This window comes from Clupea harengus, chromosome 1, assembly GCF_900700415.2.
Source record: "Clupea harengus chromosome 1, Ch_v2.0.2, whole genome shotgun sequence".
NCBI classification, from domain to species: Eukaryota; Metazoa; Chordata; class Actinopteri; order Clupeiformes; family Clupeidae; genus Clupea; species Clupea harengus.
In genome coordinates this window covers 8,907,385-8,933,446 of record NC_045152.1, presented here as the reverse complement: position 1 = coordinate 8,933,446, position 26,062 = coordinate 8,907,385, and the positions used below count along the sequence as shown (strand labels likewise).

Genomic DNA, 26,062 nt, shown 5'->3' with positions numbered 1-26,062 from the left:
GCCTTTGATTCTTAATTGCAGAAGCGTGAGCATTTGCAGGAGATGGGGCGCAAAGCTTTAATTAACTGTAATATCACACGTATTCAGTCTTGACTGTCACCCACATCACGTATGGTGTTCTGCCCCAATATCATTCGCTGGCTCCTCTCGTCTAGAGAGAGATGGGGTTCCAAGTTCATGATCACAATTTCATGCATCTTAAAAACTGGGGATGGGTGGTCTATAAGCAGTAGCATGATATTAAATGTGAGTAAATTATCTTAATGCATTTTCGTCCTAAAACCCATATTAAATGATAGGCACATAAATGATCATTTTCGGGGCACGAGCAAGGATTGAGTCACACAATTATACATAGCAGTACCCACCGAGGGAAAAGAAACTCCAAAAAAAAAAAAAAAAGTGTGACTTGAGTCTCTTCGACATCTCAAGTGGAAGTTCCCTGAGCTGACTGGCGCACACAGGTACTTCAGAGGGAGAATTAGTCAGAATGACCAATACCATCCCACTGCAATGGGGCCAGTTCATTAGTCATTGCAGAGACTGAATGCTTGTGGCCGGCGGTTAAGGTGTCATAGAGGTTTTAACCAACTAGAAATGTATAACTAACATTAGCATACATCAAATCGATACAAGACTGAGAAATACAGTGAAAAGACAATGTAGGAACATGCATATATAAATCACGATCCACAGAAAGTCCAAAGATAAAATGTCAGTTAATATTTATTATTAAAAACACAATTAAAATTCATATATAAATAATTGTTGTTGTAGACAATCACTTCATTCATTTCCACAATATTGCATGACATCCTTAACCCTTAAAATATCAAAAGATTTAATTTAGAACATTTCATTTATTTAATAATAATCCTTAAGAATCATTAAAAAGCTGCATTTGTTAAAACGGGAATGAAAATATTTTCAACATCACAAGCATTAAAAAAATGCATTACAGTGCATTTAAGTTTCATTAAACCTGGTTTAAATATTTAAACCCCCTTATAAACTGTACTGCATAAGCCTCTCCACTACATAATCTGTGGATGAATTTAACATTCCAAGGCATATATGAAATTAGCTAAAGCATAAATCATTTGTGGAGAAGAAAATGGGATTTGCTGTAGAGACTGCACCTGAAGCTATACTGCCCCCCTCAGCCCTGAAGTGGAATTACACCCTCCTCTTTACAACCGTGAGTAGTGATGTAGCACTTTCCAAGTGTAATTGTTCAATGATAGTGGTTACCCCAATTTCAATTTTCAGAATCTTTTGTGATGCCTCTAAAAAAAACATATCACATCTCTATATACATTGCATAATTAACTGTGTTTGATTAGCTTTGTTTTGAAATTAAGAGATGGTACTGGCATTATTATGCTATTATTATTACATAGTTATTTTCACATGAACCTTTCATACCTTCATAAACCCAAATTAGTGCTGGAAAGTTATCAACTTAGTGCTTGAAAAAAAAGGGGTGAATTGCCTTCGTTTCCTTTTAAGGTGAATGGAAAAAGTGAAAAAAGTGAAAAGAGAAAAAAAAAAGGTCAAAACGTGAACAGTTTACTACTGCAGATGAAAGACTAAACGTAAGAGAAAGAACACATCATAAACAAAAATAAAAACAAAACCCAAGACTACTGTGATGCATTCAAAAACCCAAGTGCTTCCTGCTAAACTAAAACACGCCAAACCAGCATTTAATTGAAAGAAATTTCAAAATCACATGCAACCACAGCCATACAGCTCAGCAAAAAACAACCACCTTCAGACATAAAGTGTCTGCCAAGTGTGGACTACACCTTTAAACGTCGGCCTCCTGCTGATCAACCCTCAGCCACCACCCTCTTGCTCTTCCTCCTAAACAGTTTCGAAAAGGAGGATTGTCTTTTGCTCTTCGCCTTCTTCACACCTGTGCAGAGGACCACAGCAGAGAAAATATCACTCAGGGCACTAAGCATACATGCCACTGCATTCACTGTAGCAAGCCACAGGGTGAATATACATGTATGTGAAGGGGTTCTCTTCTAATAACCATCTAGAAAAAAAAGCCTACCAAGTTTTTGCATCATTTCATTCAACTGCTGGTCCTCCTCCTCTTCCCTTCAATGAGAGAGAGAGAGAGAGAGAGAGAGAGAGAGAGAGAGAGAGAGACACACACACACACAGAAAGAAAGACAGAGTGAGAGGAAGAGGTCAATATCGAGGCTCTGGCAGATATAAGATATTTTAAAGGTGAACGTTCAGTGAAGCAGCGAGGAGGGTAATGGCCGCTCACTTACCTCAGCCGGTCCTGATCCAGGCCCTCCACGATGGCATTCCGGTCGTTTATGATCTCCAGGAGTCGGTCCATCAGCTCTGCCTGCTGCCTGCGCTCCGACTCGCTCTTCAGGCGTTCTAGTTCATGAGGCAGATGGGAAAAGGAACGCAACTAAAGGTTTTCTTTCTTTTTTTTTTTTTTACCCAATGTCTACATGAGATCATGTAGATAGTAGACCGTCGTGCAAGACACATTAACACAATTATGGAGTTATGGACTTATATCAGCCATCATTTTAGTACCTTCATGCAAGTATTGCAAGTACTGCAAACTGTATGTAAGAACCTGATCTAAGTGACTGATGTAAGTGAGCATTCTCATGTTTTTTTAAAAACCTTTGACCAGAAGTTGACAAGGTCACGCAAGGACCGTCTTAAAGTCCAACACAGTCTCCGGTTCTCCCAGCAACAGGATCTCTTCCTCCTGACTGAGGTGTTAGCCGGCTGCGTTACCCTACCTGGCAGCTGTGTTACCCTACCTGGCTTGTCCAGCAGTCTCCGCAGCTCTCCTTCCACTCCAGGCTGCTGCTCCTCCAGGTCCTGAGTTTTCGCTCTGAAGAGATCGTTGGGAAGAACCTCACTGATGAGTTCAAATTTCACCCATGTGCAAAGACCATGCATCATATATGGCCACCATTGGGGTCACTGCACCTTTTATTGACTTTTCTGGCCACACTTCTGTATGCTCTTAACATATACCTCCTGTGGATAGATCTTAAACTATTACCTACTATGCAATGATTTCTGTGATGGTTGGTAACATTTTGCACGACCCTGCACATTTGGTCCTAAAAACAAAAAACAGGAGCAGAGGCATTATGCATGCTGTGGGGGTGATGCAACTTACATGTAGACCAGCTCAGACTCCCTTCTCATGTATCCCTGCTTCTTGTGAATGAGGTTGAACCAGTCCACCATTAATGGGTCAATAAGAATGTCTCCTTTTCCTTCTGTTTGCAAAACAAGGAAACGAGCAGAAATCATGCAAGGAAAAGCACCAGAACCTCAAAACAACAACAAAAAAAAAAAATTCTTTTTCACTGAAGAAACAATACACCAATGACTTTGCTTATAAATTGCATACCCATCTCTCTCCTCATACACACACACACATATAATTCATACATGTTATGTACTCTACAGAGTTGCAGGCATTTTGTTTTCCTTCTAAATAAACCAGTTACTATTGACCGAGTTAGCACAAGGGCCTGAAACACAGAGGTGGCACCTAAAACATTGCGGATAACTAGTCTATTGAGACAAGTGACATGTTTTGTAATATTACACTCTTCATAGCCCCTTGAGAAATTCTATCTGATTTTTTCCTTTTCTGAGGGCCACTTCTAGCTAACACATTGATGTTGTCCAGTGCAGAAGTGGTGCCACTGAATATTGCCTTGAGGTTAGAGTTGGACACACACACACACACACACACACACACACACACACACACACACAACAGAGATGCAGGTGGGTCCTGTTAAATCCCACTTGCTGCGACAGGTGAACAGGGAGCTCAGAGATGATATTACTGTGCCGGGACCATGGTGACCTTGAAAACAGCCAATCAGGTAACCTCACTCTCCTCCACAACCCTCCCCTGTCTGGTTTCCCCTGGCCTTGGTGCAACGCATTTCTATCCCCCACACTATTCTCCCTCGATTCCTCCCTCTCACTCACTCTCTCCCTCCTTCCTTCTCTCCCTCTCAATTCTTCCTCTCCTCACCTGTCTGTCTCACATCTATGTCTCCCCCTCTCATGCCACCCCCCCGCTCCTCTCTCAATTCTTTCCCTCTCCCTCTATGTCTCACCTCTGTCTGTCTCCAGCGCTCCTTCCTACTCTCCATCTCCCCCACCCGCCCCTTTCTCTCAACATTCCATCCTGTGCTCTCGTCCCTGAGGAGGGGGAGTGAGGAGGGGGGAGCTTCCCTCAGTGCGGTGCGTGTTCCTCGCCTCATTTGGCCCTGACTGCTGGAAATGAGTCCCTTTTATTGGTCACATCCCTCCCCTTCAGGCAGCGGCGGAATTCCATCTCCCTGGTGAACCGGCTCGGCTAACAGGGTTGGAATGAGAGCACGGCTCCCTGAACCTCACACAGACACAAACACACACACACACACACACACACACACACACACAGGCGCGCACACTTGCACACGCCGGAGAAGGAAAGGGGGCAACTCCTTTTTAGTGGTGGCTGTATGGTACATTACCAAAAAAAAAAAAGTATCAAATCAAATGGTGAGGAAAAGAAAAAGCCCTAGCAGTTTATCTTGGCGAGGAATGACCTAAAGAGAATGCAAACGTGTCCTTCTGCCTGCTAGCTCTTGGACATATGAGATTAGCTTCAGACCAATTAGACCGCTCACAATTCTCCAGTTATATTGAGAACACATAAACCTGAAAGGCTACTTTAAACCATGAAATGTCTAGGGCAACATCACACCAGGAAACCCCTCTGGAAACCAAAATGGCCCAAACCAAGTTCAACCATAAATAGAGCACATCTACTGTGCAAGGGGGATCACCATTTCATTAAGAATGTGCCAAAGCTGTCCAAGAACATGGCAGACGATTATGACATCTTAAGGTCATTACCTTCCTCACAGCCCCGGAGCCTTTTCTCCAGGTCCACCCCGTCCCTCTCCAACTCGTTCAGGTTCTCCTCGATCTCACTCAGCTCCTTCACAATCTCATCCATCGGAATGTGATGTGCTTTTGCCTACGATGTGGAAGAGAAATGCTCAAAATGTCTTTTAAACCGGTAAGTACAGTACTTGTCTGGGTGTCTGCAATGAAGAATCCATGACTGCAATGAAGTCAATCCCTCATTCACATTACCATATTATTATTGATAAAGACTAAATTGCTTTAAATCCTAAATTGCTTAAATGAATGAAGTGACAGAATTCTCGAATGACTTACTGGTGACCTCATTTGTGTGACAGAAGCCGTTTCCACTGATGAGTAATGTCCATTTGTAGAACCTAAGAGGGGAAAAGGCCAACATGCTCTTTAATGTCCCTATGTGACAGAAGTCTAGTTTATTAGTTACAATAAAAGTGTATGAAGCAAATTAGTATTAGACAGGACTTAAATAAGCAGAGCTGTGGCATAAGGCTTACCCTGCTCAACAGGTGAGTCCTTTGGAGATAGAGCGCTGTGGTTGGTTGATTTACTTGGAGAAACAATGACAGTAACCGGAGTTATCCAATGAGGTGTAGGTCCAGTGGATATGAAATCCCCCTTCTTAGATCCTGGTTTTTCAAATTAAAAACCAAACACATGCATTACATCGTCAGTGACTTTACATGGAAAGAGCCAGAGACAGACGGAGAAAACTTCAGAAAGACCTTACCGGGCCCAGCTGAACCCCGACGAGCCTGTTTGGGTGAAGATGCTCTATGGGGTGGGACACTGCCTGACACAGACGGTGTCCGACAGGATGAGCCATTTAATGAGCCATTAGCACGGGAAATTTCATTCTGTGAGCCTGTGGATTTAAGAATGAGTTTAAAGACCATTTTGGCAGTTGACACAATGGTTTAATAATAATAAAAAAAAAAAAAGAATTCTGCTAAAAAGCCAAAACCCCAAATTTCATCTGCTCCATGCTCATCAAATTTTGAACATTACCGAGGGCAGCAGATCCACGTTGATGCGGCTTTGGAGATGGATCTTTGACGCTGGGTGCACCACTGGCAGAGGAACTGCTGGAGACAGCTGGAATCCGATTGGAGGGTAAGTGAACAGGCGCCGCAAAAGCTCTCTCACCATCTAACACACAAAAATAATGCTTAAAGCCACACGCACAGCTCATAAAGAATAACTTCAGTCGTCACACTTGAGGACATGCACAACGACATGGCCACTCCGCGCAGATTCATCCATCAGCCTAGTCAGTGAGTTATGCACATGTGAGTGTAAGGCATCAGGCTCTTCAGAGGTGAGAAATCAAGCCATAGACATGGCTGATCACAACAAATAAAGGCTTTACCGGAGCCTCCAGAGCTCTGCCTCCGAGGCTGCTGGACAGAGGGAGATTTGTAACTGGTGTAGCCTGATGACGGAGGGCTGGTTGGAGGTTGGACCATCGGAGAGGTAGTCGAGTTCACATTGATGCATAGACTGGCCTTGTAGGTCGTAACAGGCTTGTTCTCCACAGGGGTGAGTGGCAAGCTTCTAGAAGGTTCAGGAGTTCTGTAAAAAGCAGTTTAGGAGTCAGTGAGGTAAGTGGTCTGTTTTGATCTGGTCTGGTTTGATTGTTTACTCAACGGTGTGGAGGTAAAAACTGGATAAAGGAACTATTTCAATTTTTTTATGTGAAGATTGAAATAAAAATGAGAAGTCTTTCTGTTGCTTCAGAGAAATTCTAATATAAGTCTTGATAGGCTAATAGAGGCAAACTGAATTAGGAGTGAAACTCATTTTTTTCCTCTGTCAACTTTCAGTCCACTTTGTCCCAATCTCCTGCTCTCAAGGCTAAAGAAGAAAGGCTACCGAGACTTAAACGTTAGCTTCTCCTGTTCTCTTTGTTCCTTTCCTAAAAACGGGGAAGGTGAAATGATGTTCCCCTCATCTCATTTTAACCTCTTCACAGAACTGAATAAATGATGTACAGACTTGTGAGAAAGACAAGTGGCGATTTACCATATCCCATCCACCACCCACAATGCCTTGGGAATGCTCCATGGGAGAGAAGCATTACATCTCGACATGGTTCATGTTTACCTTCAGAGCTTGAGTTTGGTGGAAGAGGATTCTCAGAAGACGGCTCATCAGGGGGTGATGGTTGACAGCATGGATGGGGTGGGGGGGTGGTTGGGGGACTCAAAAGTATGGATATTGTGTGGCACTAGGCCAGGTCTCAGACACAGAGCCTGGGGCTTGTGAGGACTGGGGAGAGGGCTAGTGGCTGCACTCTGAGCCAATCAAAGACTAAAGCGATGGGCGAGGCTGGAGACTTCAGACGGCTAGAGGAGGGAGGGGGAGGAAAAGAAACCCGGCCCACCCGTCAGCGCTCACGCTCACACTCTGTATCATAGCAACTCTCACCCGGGTGACTTTCCCTACTTCCCCCTTGCACGTGGATTAGAGCGCATTAGGGATGAGCGGTGGCAGATCAAACTTACTTCAGGCTCGGTCCATTTGTAGAGGGTTGGAGCTTTGATCGCCAGTCAGCAGAGTCTTCTGAACAAGCCATGCGTCTTGCTGCAAGGGAGGGGAGGGAAAGTGGGCAGACAGACAGACAGAAAGACACAAATTAAAGACAGATTAAATATACTAAGAGCTCTATATAGCAAGCAGTGTGAGCACCATCACCTTGTTAGAGGCGCAAAAGAAAAGCGAGGACCAAAAAATATTTTCACCAGAGAATACAAAAAAAAATCTCCGGGAGGAGAAAAAAAAAAAAAAAAAAAAAAAGGAGGAGAGGGAGAGAGAGACCCACTCTAGCACATTTAAAACAGGTTTTCTGCCTTTTCACCCTCCCAGGGCGACATTTCAATTTCAGGTTTAAGAAATGTTTACCGTAATACTTCATCATTGACCTTTCAAAGCAACATTCAATGAACTGCAATCTACAGCAAAGGTCATCTGCTGGAAAAACCGACCTTTGGTACTGGAGGCGAGCACAGCAGACGCGGAGGAGGAGGAAGAGGAGGAGGTGGTGGTGGTGGTGGTGGAGGTGGTGACGATGGGACTGGGTCTGGGGGTGGAGGTGGGGTGGGGAGCTCTCACACGCTCTCGCTCTCTGATGGCCGCAAGCCAGAGGGATTCCTTGCTGTTGGAGTTGGAGGTGGTGGTGCTGCTGCTGCTGATGACAGGCGCGGGGGTGGGGGGGTGTGCGGGAGGCGCCCCACCCCCTGCCGTGCCTTGGCTGCGTTTCTCCAGCCTCCAGCTGGGTGCCCCAGCAGAGCAGAGCCCCTTCCCAGACCTGCAGAGAGGCATGCTTATTCTATTAGGTTAACAATTTACACAATTAGCTCGCTGCCGCTCTTTGTGGCAGGCGGAGCCACGTTGGGTGATTTATGGTAATTGTCTGCTATGTAATCAAATATGCTAATGAGGAAATCTGGTGCCCCTTTTTAATTGATAAAATAAATAACTAGCAGCATAAAAAAAAAAAAAACACAGAACTGAATACGTTAAATATTTCACTCTGGCACTGGAGCCATTAGGATATTTACTCAGAAGCAAATTATGGGAAATTTACAATGAGGTGGGGAGGATAGCAATGCCTTCATTAAAATGTTATAAAATATATATGTTTATACACACACACACACACACACACACACACTTGATTTGATGATGAACAAGACAATAATTTAGGGAACAAACCACCCAAAAGCCTCACCAATTACTAGCGGCCCTGATGCCAAATTGATACGCAGTATTGTTATTGTTGCAGTTCCCCTCTCCCAGTTTCCTGGTGATCAGTGCCCGGGCGTGCTCCTTCTCCTCTGGTTTCGACGGCCCTGGTGCTGGCCGAGGGGCAAGCAGTTCTCTTGGAGCCTGAGCTGAAGACAGGGACGAGGCCGGGGCCGGGGCCGGAGATGGGGCCGGGGTGGAGGACTGGAAGAACCGCTGTCTGGCTGCTTGGGTCCTCTGTGCTGAGGAGGTCCATGGCTGTGGCGCTGGGCTGGGGTCCACAGGCCTGGGAGTGAGTTTCACGGGGTTGGTTAGCACCGAGGAGGGCCGTGGGTCAGGCTGGGTCCTGGGATCTTTCTTAGGCGCCTGCACATCTACTGCAGGAGTAGCAGGCGTGGGGGGGTTGACACGGCCAGGGGTGTTCTTTTGTGCAGCCCTGGGAAGTGAGGACTTAAAGCCCTTCTGGTGTGCGCTGCAGATAAAGGTTCCTGGTTCAGGTCCTGTCCTATATGCCCCCGCCAGGAGGGGATTAGAGCATTCACTGCACCTATGAAGAAGATTTGTTATATTGGTGGGAAAAACACACTTTTGTATCAAAAACATGTACAAAGTTATATTTAGAGTAGCAATAAACAAATCAATATTTTGTTAATGAAGAGACATCTTACTTGAAGCAGCTCCTGTGGTATAGTTTCCCATCCACTAGGTGGCGCTGCACCAAGTGCACATGGGTCTTGCAAACAGCACATTTGCTATTGAGGGTGCCAGTTTTATTGGAGCTCTCCACTAATACTGCCTTCTGTGAGAGCCAGACAACAGTGGATAAAAGTGGATTAGGCATTTCATAAAAGGCGACCTTTAGAAGGCTAAGCATTGTAAAAAATACTGTCTAATTTCCCCCTCTATTTACCATAAACCAACAATATAGTCTGTACCAGGTGAACCACAAAACAAGTAGCATGGATCAAAAATGTAATTTTCTCTGTCTTCCCTGCAATGCCAATAAATCCTTTTTTAGCCATCCATGGCTTGGATGGTTGCGTATCCTTGTTTATTCTAATAAGAGTCTAAAGCCATGCTTTGGCACTCCACTGCAATGCCTCATGGGTAACTCCCAGGCCGTACCTGTTCGCCAGCCGGTTCTGATTTAAGCAAGGGTGGCGGTTTCTGGTTGAGAGGAGCTGGGGGACAGTTCTCTGTGGCTCTTTTGGGGCTGAATGTTTTGGCAACGACCGGAAGGTTCTTCTTCTCAGACGGCTCCTCCTTCGAGCTTCCAGCCGGCCTCTTAATACCTCCCACCCCTCCAACTGGACAAGGAGGAGAGAGAACAATGACAGAATTAATAAATGGATCAAGTGCTCTGTGCTGTTTGTATATATGTGTACTGCATACATGTATTGGAATCTCACTCATCTTAAGAAATAGTGACCACCTGGCTATGGTCAACATTTATGAAGACTTCCTGCTTATCGGTCTAACTCAGGGGTTAAGAGTAAGAGCATAGTGCCAGCAATGACAAAGTCAGGGATTCATTCACCAGAGTGTCTTACATGTTGGTGACAAGTTCACAGTATATGGCAAATGTACTGCATCGGACGATTACTTCCCATAATTTGACCTATAGGTGGACCTGTAGGCCACCTTAAAGGTTTTCAACTTTCAACTAATGTGGCACAAATCAAAGGGCTTAATTCATAGGAGTCTCCACCCAAAACAGAAAGCAATGTTGCCACTGGTATTCATATGACAACTTTTATGCTTTTACAGAGCTATGTAACACCTACAATGATAGAGAATGCCATGCTGAAAACAATAGGTGGGTTTCCATTCAAGTTTTCTATGTGAAATTTTACTTTTTGAATAGGGAATCCTGAGTGGAGATGCTTGAAATGCGCATAAAATCTAAGTCGAATAAGAAATTGATTCGCCAGAGGGGATCGATTAACTCCCGATTCACATAGGGTATATAATGCAACTAAGGTTGACGGAGAAGGGTTTATTCGCATCAAATCACATTTGTTGACATTTTATTATGAGTTTCCGTTAAAGTTGGCCTGACGACCTCAAGTTTTGAACCCACAGCTGTTCACATCACCTCCCATTTTTAATTCACATAACACCTCGAACGGAAATGTGCACAGACCCACATTCCTTTTAGCCGAATTTTCACAAAAGCGTTTAAAGTATGCAAATGAGTTGGATGGAAACCCGACTCCTGGGTCAAAACCATATTTTGCTGTTAGCAAAGTATCTGTGAAAGTGTAAACATAACAGTATCCTACTAGGAGAGCGGCCATTGAAGTAGTTGTAGTACTGAGAGACGTAAGTGAGAATGCTGAGCCGGTCTGGGACGCTCAGAGCCACCATGTCCTCTGCGTCCAGCAGGGCGGGAATCCCCAGATGCTCCTCCGCGACATGAAAGGCCTGCAAAGAAAAACAAGGCAGAGGAAAGCTTTGAACGATACATTATGTGAGTTTTTGTTACAAATGTTCTTCAAAAAACATGTATTCCCAAGAGCCATGCTACAAGTCATGGTCACTGAACAGCCAGGGTGGCATTACATATACATTTCTTTTCCTTCATCAGTGGGCCACAGCTCTTAACCATTTAGAAGATCAGAAAGTTACAGATGGCAATTGGGCCTCCTGGATGTCAATCAAATTGGCTTGAATGGCCCATCCTGTGTGAGGAGAGGGAGTGGAAGGAGGGGTGGAGAGGTGCACCTTCACATATCTGACTAGCGCTAGCTTGATTAACAGTTTTTGTATGGCTATAACATTAGCCAAGGAACACAAAGAGAACACAGAGTTGTTATAGTAACATGAGTCATGGGAAACGTAGCACCAGAAAGACCACATGTGCAAACAAGAAGTTGATTGGTTAAATCTGGAAAATTAAAAGTATGCATAGGCATACACATTACATGCTGTGCATTTAAAGTACACTACAACGTTTAAACTGCAGCAAAGAACATATGAAATATAATGTTAGAGAACATGTATGACTTCACTGAGCTCTAAATCATTAAGTCAGTTTAAAATATTTATGAGGATCCTCAAAGGCCTACCAGACAAACTGAATAAACATCAGGTCAAGAACTTGCTAGGCTGCAAAACTGCACCCATAACATATGAAGCCATTGACAGCCTCTACCCAGGCACCAGAGAGCGTGGAAACGCTCTTGACCTTTCATTTAGACACAGCTTTAAATATTCCTCTGCAGTGCGGACACGTTTGATTGTTTTACAAGTGGCAGTGCAGCGTCTTGGCAAGACTCAATGGTCCTGTAAGTGTATAGTTACCCAATTAACTGTAAACACAGGCCAGACACCAAAAAAAAAAGATTTCCCTAAATAGAAAAAAAAAAAGTCCAGAGCACAGCAATCTCCCACGCAGAGAAAGGTCTGGGCAGGCAGTGAATAATGAATAGCACACTTCCTGTGCACTCACGAGTCTGGGAAAAAAGAGGATGGAACAGAGAGGAGGAGGAGTGGAGCATTGTTTCAGACCCAGCGTGGACAGCCTCATTAAATTTTACTGCTCAGGCTCACAGGAAAGGCCACTCCTGTGTCGCAGCTGCGGACAGGAGGACAGGAAGGAGCTGCTGCCATCTCCAAAGTGTTGGTTGCTCGATTAGCAACAGCGGCTGAGGGAGGGAGGGATGGCTGGATGGATTGAGGTGGGCTGCGCTGAATAGAATAAGGGAACTGGCCATGAACTTCATAAAGTATGAAAACAAAACAGGAAGCAGAGCGCTTCGAGCAGCAGGGGGAATGTACAGGTGCCGAGACACTTTAAGCAAAACACAGGCAAGGAGGCTAGCTGATGATAAATGCAGACCACCGACACCACAACACTGAGCGAGCACCGAGAGGCAGAAGTATACCCCCACCAGGCACGTATCTTTGCCCAGGTAATGTAGTGCAGTTGTAAATGAATCTAGATGGCACGGATCAGGTATCGCCCTCGTATGACAGTAAGCCTCATTCATAATGGATATCCCGAAGGGACTCCGAGTGGGTCGCGTTGCTAACAGACATAGGGAGGCTGTAGTGCTGGTAAGCAGCATTTTGAACACATTTATCAAAGTAAAGGGTAAGACTCAGTATGAGGTCTTTCAGCCTGACTGTCCAAGGAAGCAGTGTGAATAAAGAAAGTCTTCAATAATGGACAAGTCCCAGCTGTACAGTCTGAGGTAGTCAATCACAAAAGGAGCTTACACACTTCCTTGCAGGAAGCAAGGCGAGATAAAAAAAAAAAAATTGCCACTGGGACAAACAGTGACCTACAGTAGACAAACTTTGCTGCCTGTTGAAACGCAGGTCAAAGACACATTCAAGTTTAATGAAACAATTAACGGACATCTCTTTTCAAACCAATACTGTCTTCTGGAAAACATTCAACCAACTTCAGTCTGCACTCACCATATGTACCGCTACTAGGATCTCATTGTGCATTACAACAGCACAACAGTACATCACATGAAAATGAGTTCACCGAGACGTAGTTCTTTACTACTGCTGAAAGGCGAGAATGGAACAAAGGCGTGAACTTAAAAAAAAATTGCTGAAAATTAATTGAATTGAGATGAATACATTGATTATAAGTTCTCCTCGCATGTTGATAAAATAAATGGAGCCCTTCACAAATTAAATTATTATCCCTACAAGGATAAAGACAGAATTAAATCAGTCCACAATATGTTATCTTTGATGAAAATGGCTATATATGGCCTCCCTGTGGTTTCAAACAAAGTGTTTGAGCAACAACAACTTATTTTAGAACACCCTGAGATTCATCACATGCAGCACACGAGTTAAACCTATCAGAGTCAGCCGTCTACAATGCGTTTGAACATTTCCACTGGCCCATTTTCTCTTCAGAGGGACATTTCAAAAGAGGAAACATGAAAATAACTTGGAATTGACTTTGTGCCAATTGACTTCACCAACAACTGGGCCCCACTTCAGACAATGCAAAGAAGGACCATGTCCTGTGGACAATGTGTGACTTGCTACTGGAAGGCACTTGATACATAGAGATTTACAATAAACGCAATTTGAACATCATAGATATAATTTGAACATTATAATAACTGATATATTTGGAAAACCATTGTTAACCACCAAGTTCTCTGTCCAATGATGTCCACTCCAACACACAGAGAATATGCAATTAATTTTGTTTTTAAATCATATACACTATACAACTTCCTCAAATGGTGTTACTTAGATGATGTTGATACAAGGCACAGATGACAAACCCTACATATATTTAACCTTAAACTGATGGCAAGAAACTACATTTGTTTCAGGTGTCCACTCCAACAGAGTACACGCAGCTACAATATATGAAAATGTGCACATCTTGAGATGACACTTTATTTGTACCAAGTGAGTATATATATATTAAATAGACACTCCTGCAGTGGTCATAGAATAACCCCATGACACATTGACAGTTCAGTGACATACAAAATGTACTGAATGAGAGTATGAGTATAGTATATAAGTATGAGACAAAAGATGTGAACATTTTACCATATATAAAGTATCTTTTTTTATCCTTGATCCTTCAGACAATCAAACACTAAAATGTCCACTCCATCTCACATGTTTGACAGTGAATCAGAAACAACTCAATCAACATGTATTCAAAGACTAATTATAGATGTTGAACCAGATCAACAACTTTCAACAGATGTTCATTCAATTTAAAAAAGGATTAATTTTAAGCTTTTTGAAACAACCTGCTATGAAACTACCCAAATCTGCAAGCTAGAGTACAACATGTGTATAATTATAGGCCTATTAATCAGTGAGGACAGGTGACTTTGTGAGAACACTATGTAGTCAGCAAATCTTACCAGTTTGTTGTTCTCATACACATCCTCTTTTCTGAGGGAGTCATAGTTTCTGGAAAAGAAAACATAAATATGGGTCACTACCTTAAGTACAATACTCTACCTGCAAAGATGTCTACTACCCAATGAATGACACAACATGGGTAGAAGACAGGCAAAAGGACAATGTTTTATAGACATCCCGAGTCTTGCATTTAAACCACATTAGGAGAGAACATTGCAACTTCGTAAAAACATGTTAACTCATTACTGCCATCGGCTTGCAATATTCGTCCACTGTAGGCTGCCGTTAAATGTCCATTGCAAGCCAGTCTCGACTTTTTTCCCCAACAAAATACAAATGCTTTGTTTGTAACCATCACAGCTGTTGGTTTATCGTTAAATTGGCTGTTGCAAAGTTAATTAGTCGCCTAGTGGTAGGCTACATTTTCACTTTTGAGCGAAAGAGAGGACGAGGCTCTTTAAACTAGGTTAGAGTTGCAGTTAGGCTACCCCGATTACGATGTGGGCTACACTAGGCACGTATCCGATAAAGCTCACACAACTTGGTGAACATCCTTCGCTGTCGCCAGGGAGTGAAAAAGCGACAGCAGTCGACTGCAAGTATGTAACATTGTTAGTTAATTCAACGACAACTTTCCCCATCACAATCGCATATTTACTGACCAAACCTTGATCATCACCATCCGGTTTCACAATAACACATGGTCATAAAATAGTTCTTACATGAGATCCGGTCTGTATTTATGGATCAACGCACAGAACGCTAACCCATCTCTGAAAGATGTTGTCATGTTCTTAACTGCCACATCTCTGTAGCCATCAGACTGGTTCTTGCACCACTGTTGCAGCGCCTTGATGGCAGCCATCCTCCCTCCAAGGTGCGGTGAAAGCCACGAGCGAACAAGTTTACGAAGTTGAGGGACCCCAAACAAAGGCGGATGCAGCCTATGTGCTGCAACTCTGTTTCGCCCTAGTTCGGGCAGCCAGTCACACTACAGCCAACGCGGGAAGTCCGGGAAGCTTGCAAAAAAAAAGCACAACCGTATGTCATTAACAGACGCACACAATTAACTAAAAGACTACCTGTTAAATGAAATCGAGGCCACGCAAGTGGGAGGGACCTTAATTTATGGATTGTTTCACTAGGTGATAAAGATTGTCTCTCTGATATTGATACTTATGTTGACATAATATTTAAAGATTTAACGTAAAATGTAATCAAACAAAAGCACTTAAACACCAAATCACTTTAATCGCCAGCTGTTATTTTTCGTTAGCGCTGTGTGGAATCAAATAGAAGTTTATTACCGAAGAAAGGCTTACATTAGATGTTTAATGAATGTAGTCGGAAAAGGAAATTAAGGCGCGGGACCTTTAATGAGCAATTTAATTATGTTGACAAAGGGTGCTAACAAGCGCTTTCGCTCTCATTTGCAGAGGTTTACAGCATGAGCAGACAGAAGTAGGGTAATGTGTTTAAAAAGAACAATGAACGCCTCTGTTGTGCTTGTTGATTAATTTTGGAAAATAACTAGGCTCCTCGGAAATATCACAACGACATCAGGTCAAGGCACTAAGCCAGGGGTGGACATAGTTTAAAATAGACTTGAAAATTAACAAATTCTTTAGTGGTTAAACCAACTTAAAGTGTAAGTTCACTCCCAGCTCTAAGCCTAGTTGACCCACTCCATGAGAAATGCTAAGAAGTGGGCAAAGGGCTGAGGGAGGGGCATTAACATTCTTTTTTATATACATTCCATGACGTAGAGAAGTCCAAAACGGTTGACTCTATGTCAGCATAGGACTTGCAAGGTTCAGAATTATTAACAGTAGATGGCGTGTTGAACCATTTTCAACCAATAAAATACAGATTTGGTAATTATGTAAATGTGAACACCAGCATTGATGTGTTTCATCACAATACAGTCATATCATTTAGTTTCAGCTCCAAAAGCACCTTCGGGTGCACACTATCTCTTTAAATATTGACCAATAGCACAACTCTCCTTGCACCCGTTTTGTGTGTCTTTATTTTGATAAAACAGGTGTCATGTTATAAGTTGCCTCCTTGTGCAGTTTTTTGCTGGTGCAATCTTCATGTGAGATTCATCCGGCATTCCTGATGTTTTGCTATTGTTTTAGTCTTCCAAAGATCACGGCACAGGTGAGAGTGATTTAAACGGTTTTATTTCCACATTGTTGTCGTCTATAACACTATGCACATTAACATTCTATTTCCACTCCCCACATCTCTGGTCATTTACAAGTTGGAAACAGGACAGCAGTGTGCTTTACCGCTTTATATAATAAAGTAGGAGGATGAACCTCTGTCACTCACATTGAAATCATTACCAGAGGAGGGCACTCTCTCACTAAGCACAGGTTGTTGCCTCACATGGTTCTTTTGCACTTTCCATGCAGACTGCCATGATTCTAATCCAGCATTTCAAGAAGCACCCCTTACTGCGCCTGTTTTAAAAAAAAAACTAGAATGTTCAATATTTGGAGTGCCCCGGCCCCCATAAATATACCAAACATACACCGCCTCACTGCTCACTGCCTCAGGAGTAGGATAAGACACATAAGTGAAAAGACACAGAGTACATCAACACTGGAAGATGAAATACGGTTATTGAAAGACCTGAGATGAATTTGGCATTGAAGAGCTACTCTCTCTGTGTTCTGAGGGATAATACTGTGTTCACCACTGAGATAAATTCTCGCAAAGCGAGTTCTCTGGACAAATATTTCCACCTCTTCCTTCCAAAGGCGGCATCAATCTTTGCACTGCAAATAGGCACTGCATGTAATATTTGTAGGTGTGTCGCCATTTATAACAGCAGTTGTTACAAAAATCAACAGAAAAATGTAAGAGGAAAATGAAATAAGATATACAAATACTAAATCACTTCACACTGGACTGTCTTCAAACCCGGCGGAGACCAAAGAGTCCAAGTGTGTTTGCAAATGTAATCTTCTGACGAGTGGCTCTGTCAGTGAGGGCAGTCATTTTTCAGCCACGGCCATTGTTTGCTCTGCAGGGCCTGTGGCAGCTTGCAGGCATCCTGCCTCTGTCTCCTGCGGAGGTAACAGGATAGCCAGGGCAAGATACAGCCATCGATGAGATCACTGAGAACTCATCCGAGCATTTCCTCTCCCAGTATCAACACTGACCTGACATCACATCACGGCTCATGGAAGAGCAAGAGTTTTGATGGATTCCCGTTATACAAAAGATATTTTAGTGCACATGCCATTTAATTGAAAATTTACAAAAATAAACCTGACTTTGAAGGCCCAATATGATGCAATATGATAAGACTATTTTTGAAAAATTAAATTTGTTATTTGGAGACAATCAACAGATCAGTATTATGAAATACATTTAATACAAAAGTAAAATAAAAAAAATATGATGCTATGACTGAATGAGTTCATTTGTTTGTGTGTTTGGGGTTGGAGTCCAAAAATGGAAAAAAAAAGGATCGATAAAACGTACAGATACTCATGTAGCAAACCGTTATATAATTACTTCCAAATTCAACTTTCTGGATTTGGATCTTTCTTTAAGTAAGCAGTCAATGATAAGCAAAACCAATTAATTGGTATGGCATAATAAAAAGACCCAATTTCATATTCAGTTTCATCAACCAAATTTACGAAGAAGCAGAAGATAATAGTGTGGCTTAATGCACAAATGAGAAAGTTAATTAAATTTGTTTGATAATATCTATGAAGTTATTTGCACACCAAAAAGAAAAAGTGGTCTCACTGGCCCAAGTCGCTCTGAGGCAACAATAAATAAAGTAGTAAACTGCATGGCAACATTCTGCGTCGTCTCAAAACATTGAGCAAAACGTGTATGTATGTGGCACACAGTATGTGGCGCTACCTCAGTCACTCGCCACATCTGCGGCCGCCGCATGGGCTTGTAGCTGCCTCTGCCACCCAGCTTTGGCTACAGTGCTGTGGATCTCAGCCTCGTAATCCCTGGCCTTGGCCCTCAGCTTGGCAATGCTGCACGACCGGAACTCATCTGGACTGGGCCCCTGCTCATCCCGTTCCTGACTCTCGGACCTCTGGGTTCCAGCGCTTGGAGCTGGAGCCAACATGGCCGCCAGGGGAGGTTTGGGCCAAGAGCAGTTTCCTCCCCTCTCTGGTTTCCTCTCCCAGTGGTTTGCGTCTGGGCCCTCTGGCTCCGGCCCGCTCAGACTGGATCTGTCTACCTTCTGTCTGTCTGCCTCGCTGTCCCTTCTGCTGCACGGATCCCCTGCATGTCCTTGCAGCTTCATCTGCCGCCTCATCTTGGCTCTGCGATTCTGAAACCACACCTAGAGATGACACCAGTCATGAGTGTTTGAAAATCTTTCTGAAGTAACATAGATTATTTAACATGTTGAGAGACTCTGCAGGTAGGCATCAGGCTAATATCCTGTGACATTTTTGTCAGACTTTGCTTATATTAACTGGAAGTAGTGAAGAAAAAAAAAGGTGCATTTCAGGAATAACCCAGAGTTGACACACGATGTCAAGTGCTGTTAGTATGTGTGGCACGCATGCACAGAAGTCAGAGTGCTGAGTGCAATCTCTTTGACAGAGGGTGTGGTGCTGACTGTTTTCGGGGCATAGACTTTGCGCACCTGCACCCTTGCCTCGATCAGGTCCAGCCGCAGCGCCAGGGCCTCCCTCATGAAGACGTCGGGGTAGTGAGTGCTCTCGAAGGCCTTCTCTAGCTCCTCCAGCTGCCAGCTGCTGTAGTTGGCCCGCGCCCGCCGCTGCTTCACTGGCCGCTGTTCATCTGGAAACCGGATCACAGCCACCAATTAGACCATCGCCAACGGGCAACAACGGGCTAATGGCTCTAGATTGGATAATTACTGCAGTGTTCATTAAGCCCCTCTTTAGCAAGGGGCTGGAGATAATTGATTGTTAGTTACGACCTGTTAGCCAATCCTTTGTAAACATTACACTCCCATTAAAAGATGTTCAACGAGAGTGGTGAACAATTATCAGACATAGCTATTTTGCCATATAAACGGTTCTGTCTTATAATTCTATTATCTAATATGTTGCCTGCACAAACAAGAACTTTTACATTACATTAAGCAGATACCCTTAAATGACCAAACTATGATCTGAGGGAAATGAATCCACAGTATTGTCATCAACTGGGAGACAAGTGCAAACAGTAAAACCTGATAAGCTATCCACCCTCTGTCCTGAACTGAAAAAGATCCCCTTATCTAATAAAAAAAAAAGATGAATGACAAGACAAATATTTCTGACAAGCTACAATCATTAATCAACCAATTGCAGACACTAACGCTGACCTTATCAATAGCAATTAGCGACAAGGTACCCAAATCATGTTATCAGGCTCGTCACGACAGTACTCACCCACGGTCTCAGACAGGTGGCTCAGCCCAGCTGCTTGCGAGGCCAGGAACAGCGCCTGCTTGCAGGGCTCAGGATGCAGGTAGCTTCGCAGGAACTCATAGCTGAAGAGGTGCCCCGGCAGCAGGATCTGAGGGGAGCCCAGGCGGGGAGGGAAGGCGGGGAACAGATGAGCCGCTGACGAGTGCAGGAGTGGGGGGCTGAGAGCCGTCATCAGTTGCCCCGGCCCAAACATGTCAGCGTGACGGACTTGGGGTCCTCAGTGGTGCCGTCCACAAAAGATGTATCAAGGGCACGGAAAATAATGGTCTAGGTGGCTTTGTTTAATTTCAAGCTCATCTGATGCGAGACTGATACGAGAAGTTCTGTGTCCTGCAATAGAATTGTCCTTCGTCCTTCCTCAGTGTCAAAGGACAACCTCTAGCTGTTCTTCAGATGCAACTGATGAGTCACAGCAAAAATGATCTGTTCAATGTTAACTGAGCATTCAAATAACAATTAGGCATCCAACAGAGGGGAAAGAAGTGAGTTGAAGAGATGTGTTGAGTAAAAGCAAGAAGTCCCTTTGCCAAGAGATGCATTCTCACCTGTCCTCAGGTGTGATTCTTATTCCCACCTGAGAGCCGCCTCCCTCTTCAACCACATGACTGACCTGTGACTGCTGATCCCGCCCCTAATGAGAAAACTCCTCCAATCAGAAGACATGACGATTCACCACGATTGTTTTTTTTTTTTTTGCATCATTATTACTCCTCATCAGTCTGTTGAAACAGTAATTCTGCTCACCTCCACCCAACACCTTTTATGGCAGTGACCCCTCTGCGCACTAAAGGCACGTCTGTCTGTATGCGATGCAACACGGAGACAAGTTCAGACACTTTTTGCCATCCAGCGTTCTCAATCAGTGTGATGGATCAGACACAGAGGTTACAAAAAATAACACTGTACCCGAGATGTTAACGTTACGAGAGACACGTAGACAGCGCAATGGGGATGCTTGCCTGTCAGTCAGCTGCCAGGTCCTTGCTGTGGTTTCACTGTTATGCCTGTGCCCACGGATGCCTGTGCCCGCGGATGCCTGTGCCCACGGATGACAGGTACTGAAGACAGCAGGAAATTAAATGAAGGAAAACGAAACAGGAAAAAAAAAGACAATCAAGAACAACACAGAAATTGTCAACTCTGGTTACATGCAAGGCTTTTGCTGAATTCTGTAGAGCCCGGGTGGTGGTAATGATGGGGGTGGGAGTGGGTAGAGGGGGGGGGGGGGATAAACAGATTCTGTTTACACGGTAAACACATCTGACTAATTGGCCTACACAATTGACATTAATTTACAGGCTCATTTACTCAGTTAAAATGCTTCCGTGACATTTCTGAGCCTCTCTGATTCATTACAATGAGAGCCATGTTGATGGGCTTACCGAGCTGCGTGTTTGTGACTCATCAACGCCGGGCGTTCTGTTCAAATACAGAATTCTGAGGTTAAAGGTTAAACATCTGGAACGGCGAATATTGTAACTGGATGACGGAAAGTAAAATGGATTTTCCCACACTTAATTCTGCTCCGACTCTCCTGTCGTATGGGAGGCACTGTAGCGGGGAGGGGGAATGAGATCACCTGTCCAAACAGGGTGTATTGTTAAGCAGCAGGCTTGGGACAGAGTGCTCCAAAATGGGTTGCGGGTCAGGGATCCTCAGCCTTTGAAAACAGATCACTTTCACAGCCCACAGTCTACTCCGTTAGAAGAAGAATGTCAGGCCCTTTTGTTCCGCGTCAAGCAGGTAAATGGAATGTGTTTAATTCCATTAGGACACTCCTCTCCTGTCTCCATTTAACCGATTTGCGGGGACTTTTCAGAGAAGAAAAAAATAAAAAAACGTTTAGAATCATAAGCAATGCAACGGAAGTGAGGAGATCATGAACTTTTTACCGAGGGTTGAGACTGCCATTTAGATTTGAAGACAAGTTTTGGCAAAAAAGTTTTGGACACACACGGAATGTTATGATGAAGAGTAAGAGGTGACTAACATTGACAGACAGCTCCACTGCACACTACACACACACACACACACACACACACACACACACTCCAATGCTCCTAGTCCCCAGTCTCGGGCCAGCTGTGGTGGTGGTGTTGATAGAGTCCTGATGACTAGCGCATGAGAGAGACACGCAGGTGTCTCAATTAATCCCCTGATCCACATCACCTCGTCAGATCAGACAGCGCTGTGCCGAGAACGCCGCTAACCGCTGGGATGGGACGCTTCACGTCGGCTTTGATCAGCTCACAACAGCTGGCCGGTGCAGAGCGGCCGCAGCACCGGTGGAGGGGAGGCCACACCACCTACTCTCCACACCTGTCCAAACACCAAAACAACCCCCCCCCCCTCCTACACACACACACACACACACACACACACACACACACACACAAAGACACGCAGAGGTCCGATGGGACAAATCCACATTACTGTTCACAGGGCTGTGTTTCAAAAATACTTGACCGTCATTAACACCATTTCCTTGAAGTCACTGATGTGCTGCACAGATGTGTGACGCAACAGAAACAAAAAGCTTCTTTTTTTTAGGTGTGATGAAATGTATCACATTCCAAATAGACAAAACAAATACAGCAAAAAACAGACAAGCCATGCCTCTATCCAAGACAGCAAGGGAGATGGAATTTAACTGTGTCCCTTCTCTACAAAAAAAAAATTCTGCTTCTCTTTTTCCATACAAAGACAACATTTCTGGGCTTTAGTTTGTGTAAAGAGAAGAGTGGAGAAGATTAGAGGAGTCTGTTGACTGGAAGAAAAGGCAGGTTAAATAAACACCGTGTGTGTGTGGCGGTGACTAAATCGCCATCTCTGTTTGTCCCTGGCCCTTGGGGTAGACACAGGGGATTTTCGGGGATGCAAGGAAGCAGAGCCTCGCTCCCCGCTGTGTTTGGTCTGCCAGTGCTTCCCCCAAAGCCCGCTTATCCAGTTAATCAGCAACCAGTTCATCCACCAGAATGGGAACCCCATTTACAAATGAGCTCCTCGTGGATAATTGAACGGCTTTGGGAGTGACAATGGCGGTGGCTCACACAGCTCCCCTATTGATCTGTCAGGTACTCGCAGTGCCAGTGAGTCCTCCAAAAACCCATACAGGGCTTAACTAACAGCCAGGGTATCAGCGGTGGACTTACAGATACACCAGACAAGCAGAACATTCTCTTAGGATTAAACACCCACCAAGATTTCACCTTCCTTATACTATGGCACCTAAATCTAAATAGGCTTGTTTCAACTGCTGTCATTCCCTTGAAATATAGAAAAAGAATAGACATATTCAGAGAGCAAAGATTTGTTTTATTTTCAATGAGGCCCTAATCTCAATTGTGGAATGTTAGAAAAAAAAAAAAAAAGGATCGTATGAAAGAGAAAGCTAAGCATTTCGCAAGAATATAACAAAACCTTCGGGGTAACATCAGTAAACAATGAACACATCAGTCTCCATTTGTTGTGCCGCCTCATTCAAGGCACCATTAACCAACTCAAATGAGCTTGGTGGCTGCTCTTTAGTTTAGCTTGAATTCTCTTGATTGATCCATTTCTTCGGTTGGATCATAATTTAGTCAGGCTAATTGCTTTCTGCTGCAGACTGATTTATGATGCATTATCACTTTAGCGTTATGCACAGACTTAAGCAGTGAAGCAGAAGCTTTAGAGAGAAGAAGAAGAAGGGGGGGGGGGGAAGATAGGCCTAATCCTCTTCAGGAGCAGGACAGGGGGCGAACCTGTCTAACTGCCTGTCCTCTGTTACAAAACAAGGTCATGCTTCAAACTTCCATCCGGAGACGTGTGAAAGGAAACAAATTAACCACTGACAAGTGGACATGGAACACTGTGAACTTCAACTGCGAAGGGTACAGAGGCTCTTTATATTGAATCGTGTTCTCATTTGAAACCAGGGGGGTGGGGTGGGGTGGGGTAGGGCCCTCTGCGAAACTATCGGATTTGTTCTCGGATGTGTCAGCACAGAGCCCTGGAATGACTGAGAGCGTGAACAACGCTAAACGCCATTAATACTCGTCCATTAGAGCGACCCTTCAGCTGATAAACCATTTTAGCTCAAGATAAGATGGATGATTACCCCGGCAAGGAGTCATGGGAAAGTCATCCACGCGCGCACGGCTCTACTTTCGTCGTCTGAAGTGAGAGTGCGCTTCATCAAGAGATTGAGGTTCAAATCCCAACTTTTTCGAGCAGCTTCCATGTTTTGCATATGACATAGATATGGGTGGGAACCCCTCCAGCCTGCGCACTGATAACCCTATGGTCCCTTTTAATTAACTTTTCAGTCATTCTGATCAGCGCTGAATACCAATGTTAGCAGTAACCACAGTTTTCCAGACGATTCAGAGCACACCAAAAACACTGTAGTCCAAATCTCAGTGTGATACTCTTGTGTCCATAGTGGGATAGGGGCCACTAGTAGTAGGTATGATGTGTTGTGTTGAGGTACATCCCGCCCTCATCCTTCTGTCTTTTCCCCACTCACTCTGGTAATTGTATCTCCTAGTCAGGAGGATGATTGGTTTAGTCCCGGATCACTGGCGATGGGGTAAACCTGAGAGCCCAGGCTGCTTTTCATGTCAAAACCTTCAAGAAGAGCGGACGCGATCCAAAAGCAATCACACTTTACACTTCAAAGCACCAGGGAAAAAGGAGGCGAGAGCCGGTCCACATTTTTTTCCACGCCAGCCAAGCACAACTCAAGCGTGGAGGAAGAGGAGATGATCTAAGGAAAAGGCTGCTGTCGAGAGGGAGACAGAGCCAACAGGTGTGCGCCGGGCAGGTAGCGGCACATCGCCGTCCCTACTAGAGGTGAGTGAGACACGAGAGGGAGGCGCTCCACACCCCACTCCCCTCTCAACTGCTTCTCCTCTGGACACAGGTCGGCATCAATGATGCCACCAATTTTGGGGCACATGAAGTATGTGAGTGGCCTTAAAGCCTAAGGCAAACAGCGAGAGAAACGTGGCAAACTGCTGTGTTCCAATGGTTCAATGTACGGCGGTCCAGTCAAGATCTGAGATGTTCCACTCTGACAATCTCATGGCAGAACTACAGAAGCCTTTCAGGACAAACCTGAGTGTTTAACAAAGATGAAAAACCCAGCGGTTACCACCTTGTCAGTGGCCCATCAGAGTCCCTCAGTAACAACCAAGCGCCCATTCGACCCCCCCGCCCCCCAACCCATCCTACATCCGTCACTCATCCCCGTTCTGCTCGACTGACACTTAGCCAATGGGCTGGCGTCCAACCAAGAGCAGAGGGATCTGAAGGCATTAGGAGCAGGCTGATGAAACTAGCACTCCCCCTCCCGCCCAAAGTACCCTGTGTTACACGACACCTTTCAAGCGCAATTAGCACTGATCAAGAGTTTCATCCAGTAAAAAAAAATGATAGAAGACGAGAGTAATTACAACATCTGCACAGCAATTAGCTCGTCACGCTAATTGCCACCAGAAGCTCTTGAGAGTCTGAACAAAAAGGGTAAAAAAAACACAATAAAGTGAATGAGAAAACACTGGGTGAGGTTTAGCCGGTCACACAAGGGGGTTTGCTTAAGCATAGAGTGCAGATGTATGCAAACTTTTTATGATTGGAAAACAATGGAAAACAAGACCAATTTCATAGAGTGGGGATGTTCTGCTAAATGACTAATTTTTGAAGGCATTTGTGAAATTGAATTCTCAAAACAATAAAAGAAGTTAAGGAGGTGTGATAAACTGATCAAAACAAAAAACAACTACTAAACAAATAAAATAAAAGACCCGCACTGAATTTCAATGAAATTGATTTCAGAGTAGGGATAAATTGAGATAAACTTAAGATGAACGTGCCTAACTCCTACCCCCAGCCTCTCCTCACGTCTGACATGTTAGGGGGGGGCGCACAGAGAAAATGTCTCCATGGATGATAGCAGCATCCCGCTCAGAGGAAGCTCCTTTCATCGAAATTAATGTGCGCTGCCAACTGAGCTGCTGTCAGAGGAAGCAGTCGCCACCACCACCACCACCACCCACCCCCAACCACCCTCCCCACCCCCA

At 44.3% G+C, this 26,062-nt stretch overlaps 2 protein-coding genes across 4 annotated transcripts; both read right to left on the bottom strand.

Annotated features, from left to right (window-relative positions):
• Nucleotides 1-708: 708 nt before the first annotated feature.
• Nucleotides 709-15,634, bottom strand: micall2a (mical-like 2a). Of its 3 annotated transcripts, none has more exons than XM_031566608.2 (19): nucleotides 15,288-15,634; nucleotides 14,565-14,613; nucleotides 10,980-11,121; nucleotides 9,823-10,004; nucleotides 9,366-9,496; nucleotides 8,684-9,244; nucleotides 7,938-8,260; nucleotides 7,458-7,536; nucleotides 6,323-6,525; nucleotides 5,962-6,048; nucleotides 5,684-5,818; nucleotides 5,451-5,582; nucleotides 5,251-5,312; nucleotides 4,924-5,047; nucleotides 3,173-3,275; nucleotides 2,805-2,878; nucleotides 2,289-2,403; nucleotides 2,063-2,109; nucleotides 709-1,918 (listed from the first exon to the last, which is right to left on the bottom strand). In XM_031566608.2, the coding sequence occupies exons 1-19, from the start codon at nucleotides 15,428-15,430 to the stop codon at nucleotides 1,833-1,835; spliced, it is 2,778 nt and encodes a 925-aa protein (XP_031422468.1). In that variant the 5' UTR covers nucleotides 15,431-15,634; the 3' UTR covers nucleotides 709-1,832. The 3 variants fall into 3 exon arrangements, with proteins under 3 accessions (XP_031422468.1, XP_031422463.1, XP_042563309.1); XM_031566603.2 differs by having other exon boundaries at nucleotides 5,962-6,102; nucleotides 15,288-15,633; XM_042707375.1 differs by lacking the exon at nucleotides 15,288-15,634 and adding an exon at nucleotides 15,228-15,246 and having other exon boundaries at nucleotides 5,962-6,102.
• Nucleotides 15,635-17,089: 1,455 nt separating this feature from the next.
• si:dkey-43p13.5 (homeobox protein unc-4 homolog) lies at nucleotides 17,090-21,175 on the bottom strand. The gene is made up of 3 exons (XM_012816823.3): nucleotides 19,962-21,175; nucleotides 19,205-19,362; nucleotides 17,090-18,895 (listed from the first exon to the last, which is right to left on the bottom strand). The coding sequence occupies exons 1-3, from the start codon at nucleotides 20,191-20,193 to the stop codon at nucleotides 18,458-18,460; spliced, it is 828 nt and encodes a 275-aa protein (XP_012672277.1). The 5' UTR covers nucleotides 20,194-21,175; the 3' UTR covers nucleotides 17,090-18,457.
• Nucleotides 21,176-26,062: the final 4,887 nt, after the last annotated feature.

Excerpts from the sequence above, each read along its gene's own strand:
- micall2a (XM_031566603.2), bottom strand. The coding sequence starts at position 15,430 with ATGGCTGCCATCAAGGCGCTGCAACAGTGGTGCAAGAACCAGTCTGAT. Across the intron at positions 9,245-9,365 it reads TACCACAGGAGCTGCTTCAA|GTGCAGTGAATGCTCTAATC; the intron begins GTAAGATGTCTC and ends TCTTCTTCATAG. Across the intron at positions 1,919-2,062 it reads TGAAATGATGCAAAAACTTG|GTGTGAAGAAGGCGAAGAGC; the intron begins GTAGGCTTTTTT and ends TCCTCTGCACAG.
- si:dkey-43p13.5 (XM_012816823.3), bottom strand. The coding sequence starts at position 20,193 with ATGTTTGGGCCGGGGCAACTGATGACGGCTCTCAGCCCCCCACTCCTG. Across the intron at positions 19,363-19,961 it reads CCACCTGTCTGAGACCGTGG|ATGAACAGCGGCCAGTGAAG; the intron begins GTGAGTACTGTC and ends TCCGGTTTCCAG. Across the intron at positions 18,896-19,204 it reads TGATCGAGGCAAGGGTGCAG|GTGTGGTTTCAGAATCGCAG; the intron begins GTGCGCAAAGTC and ends TGTCATCTCTAG.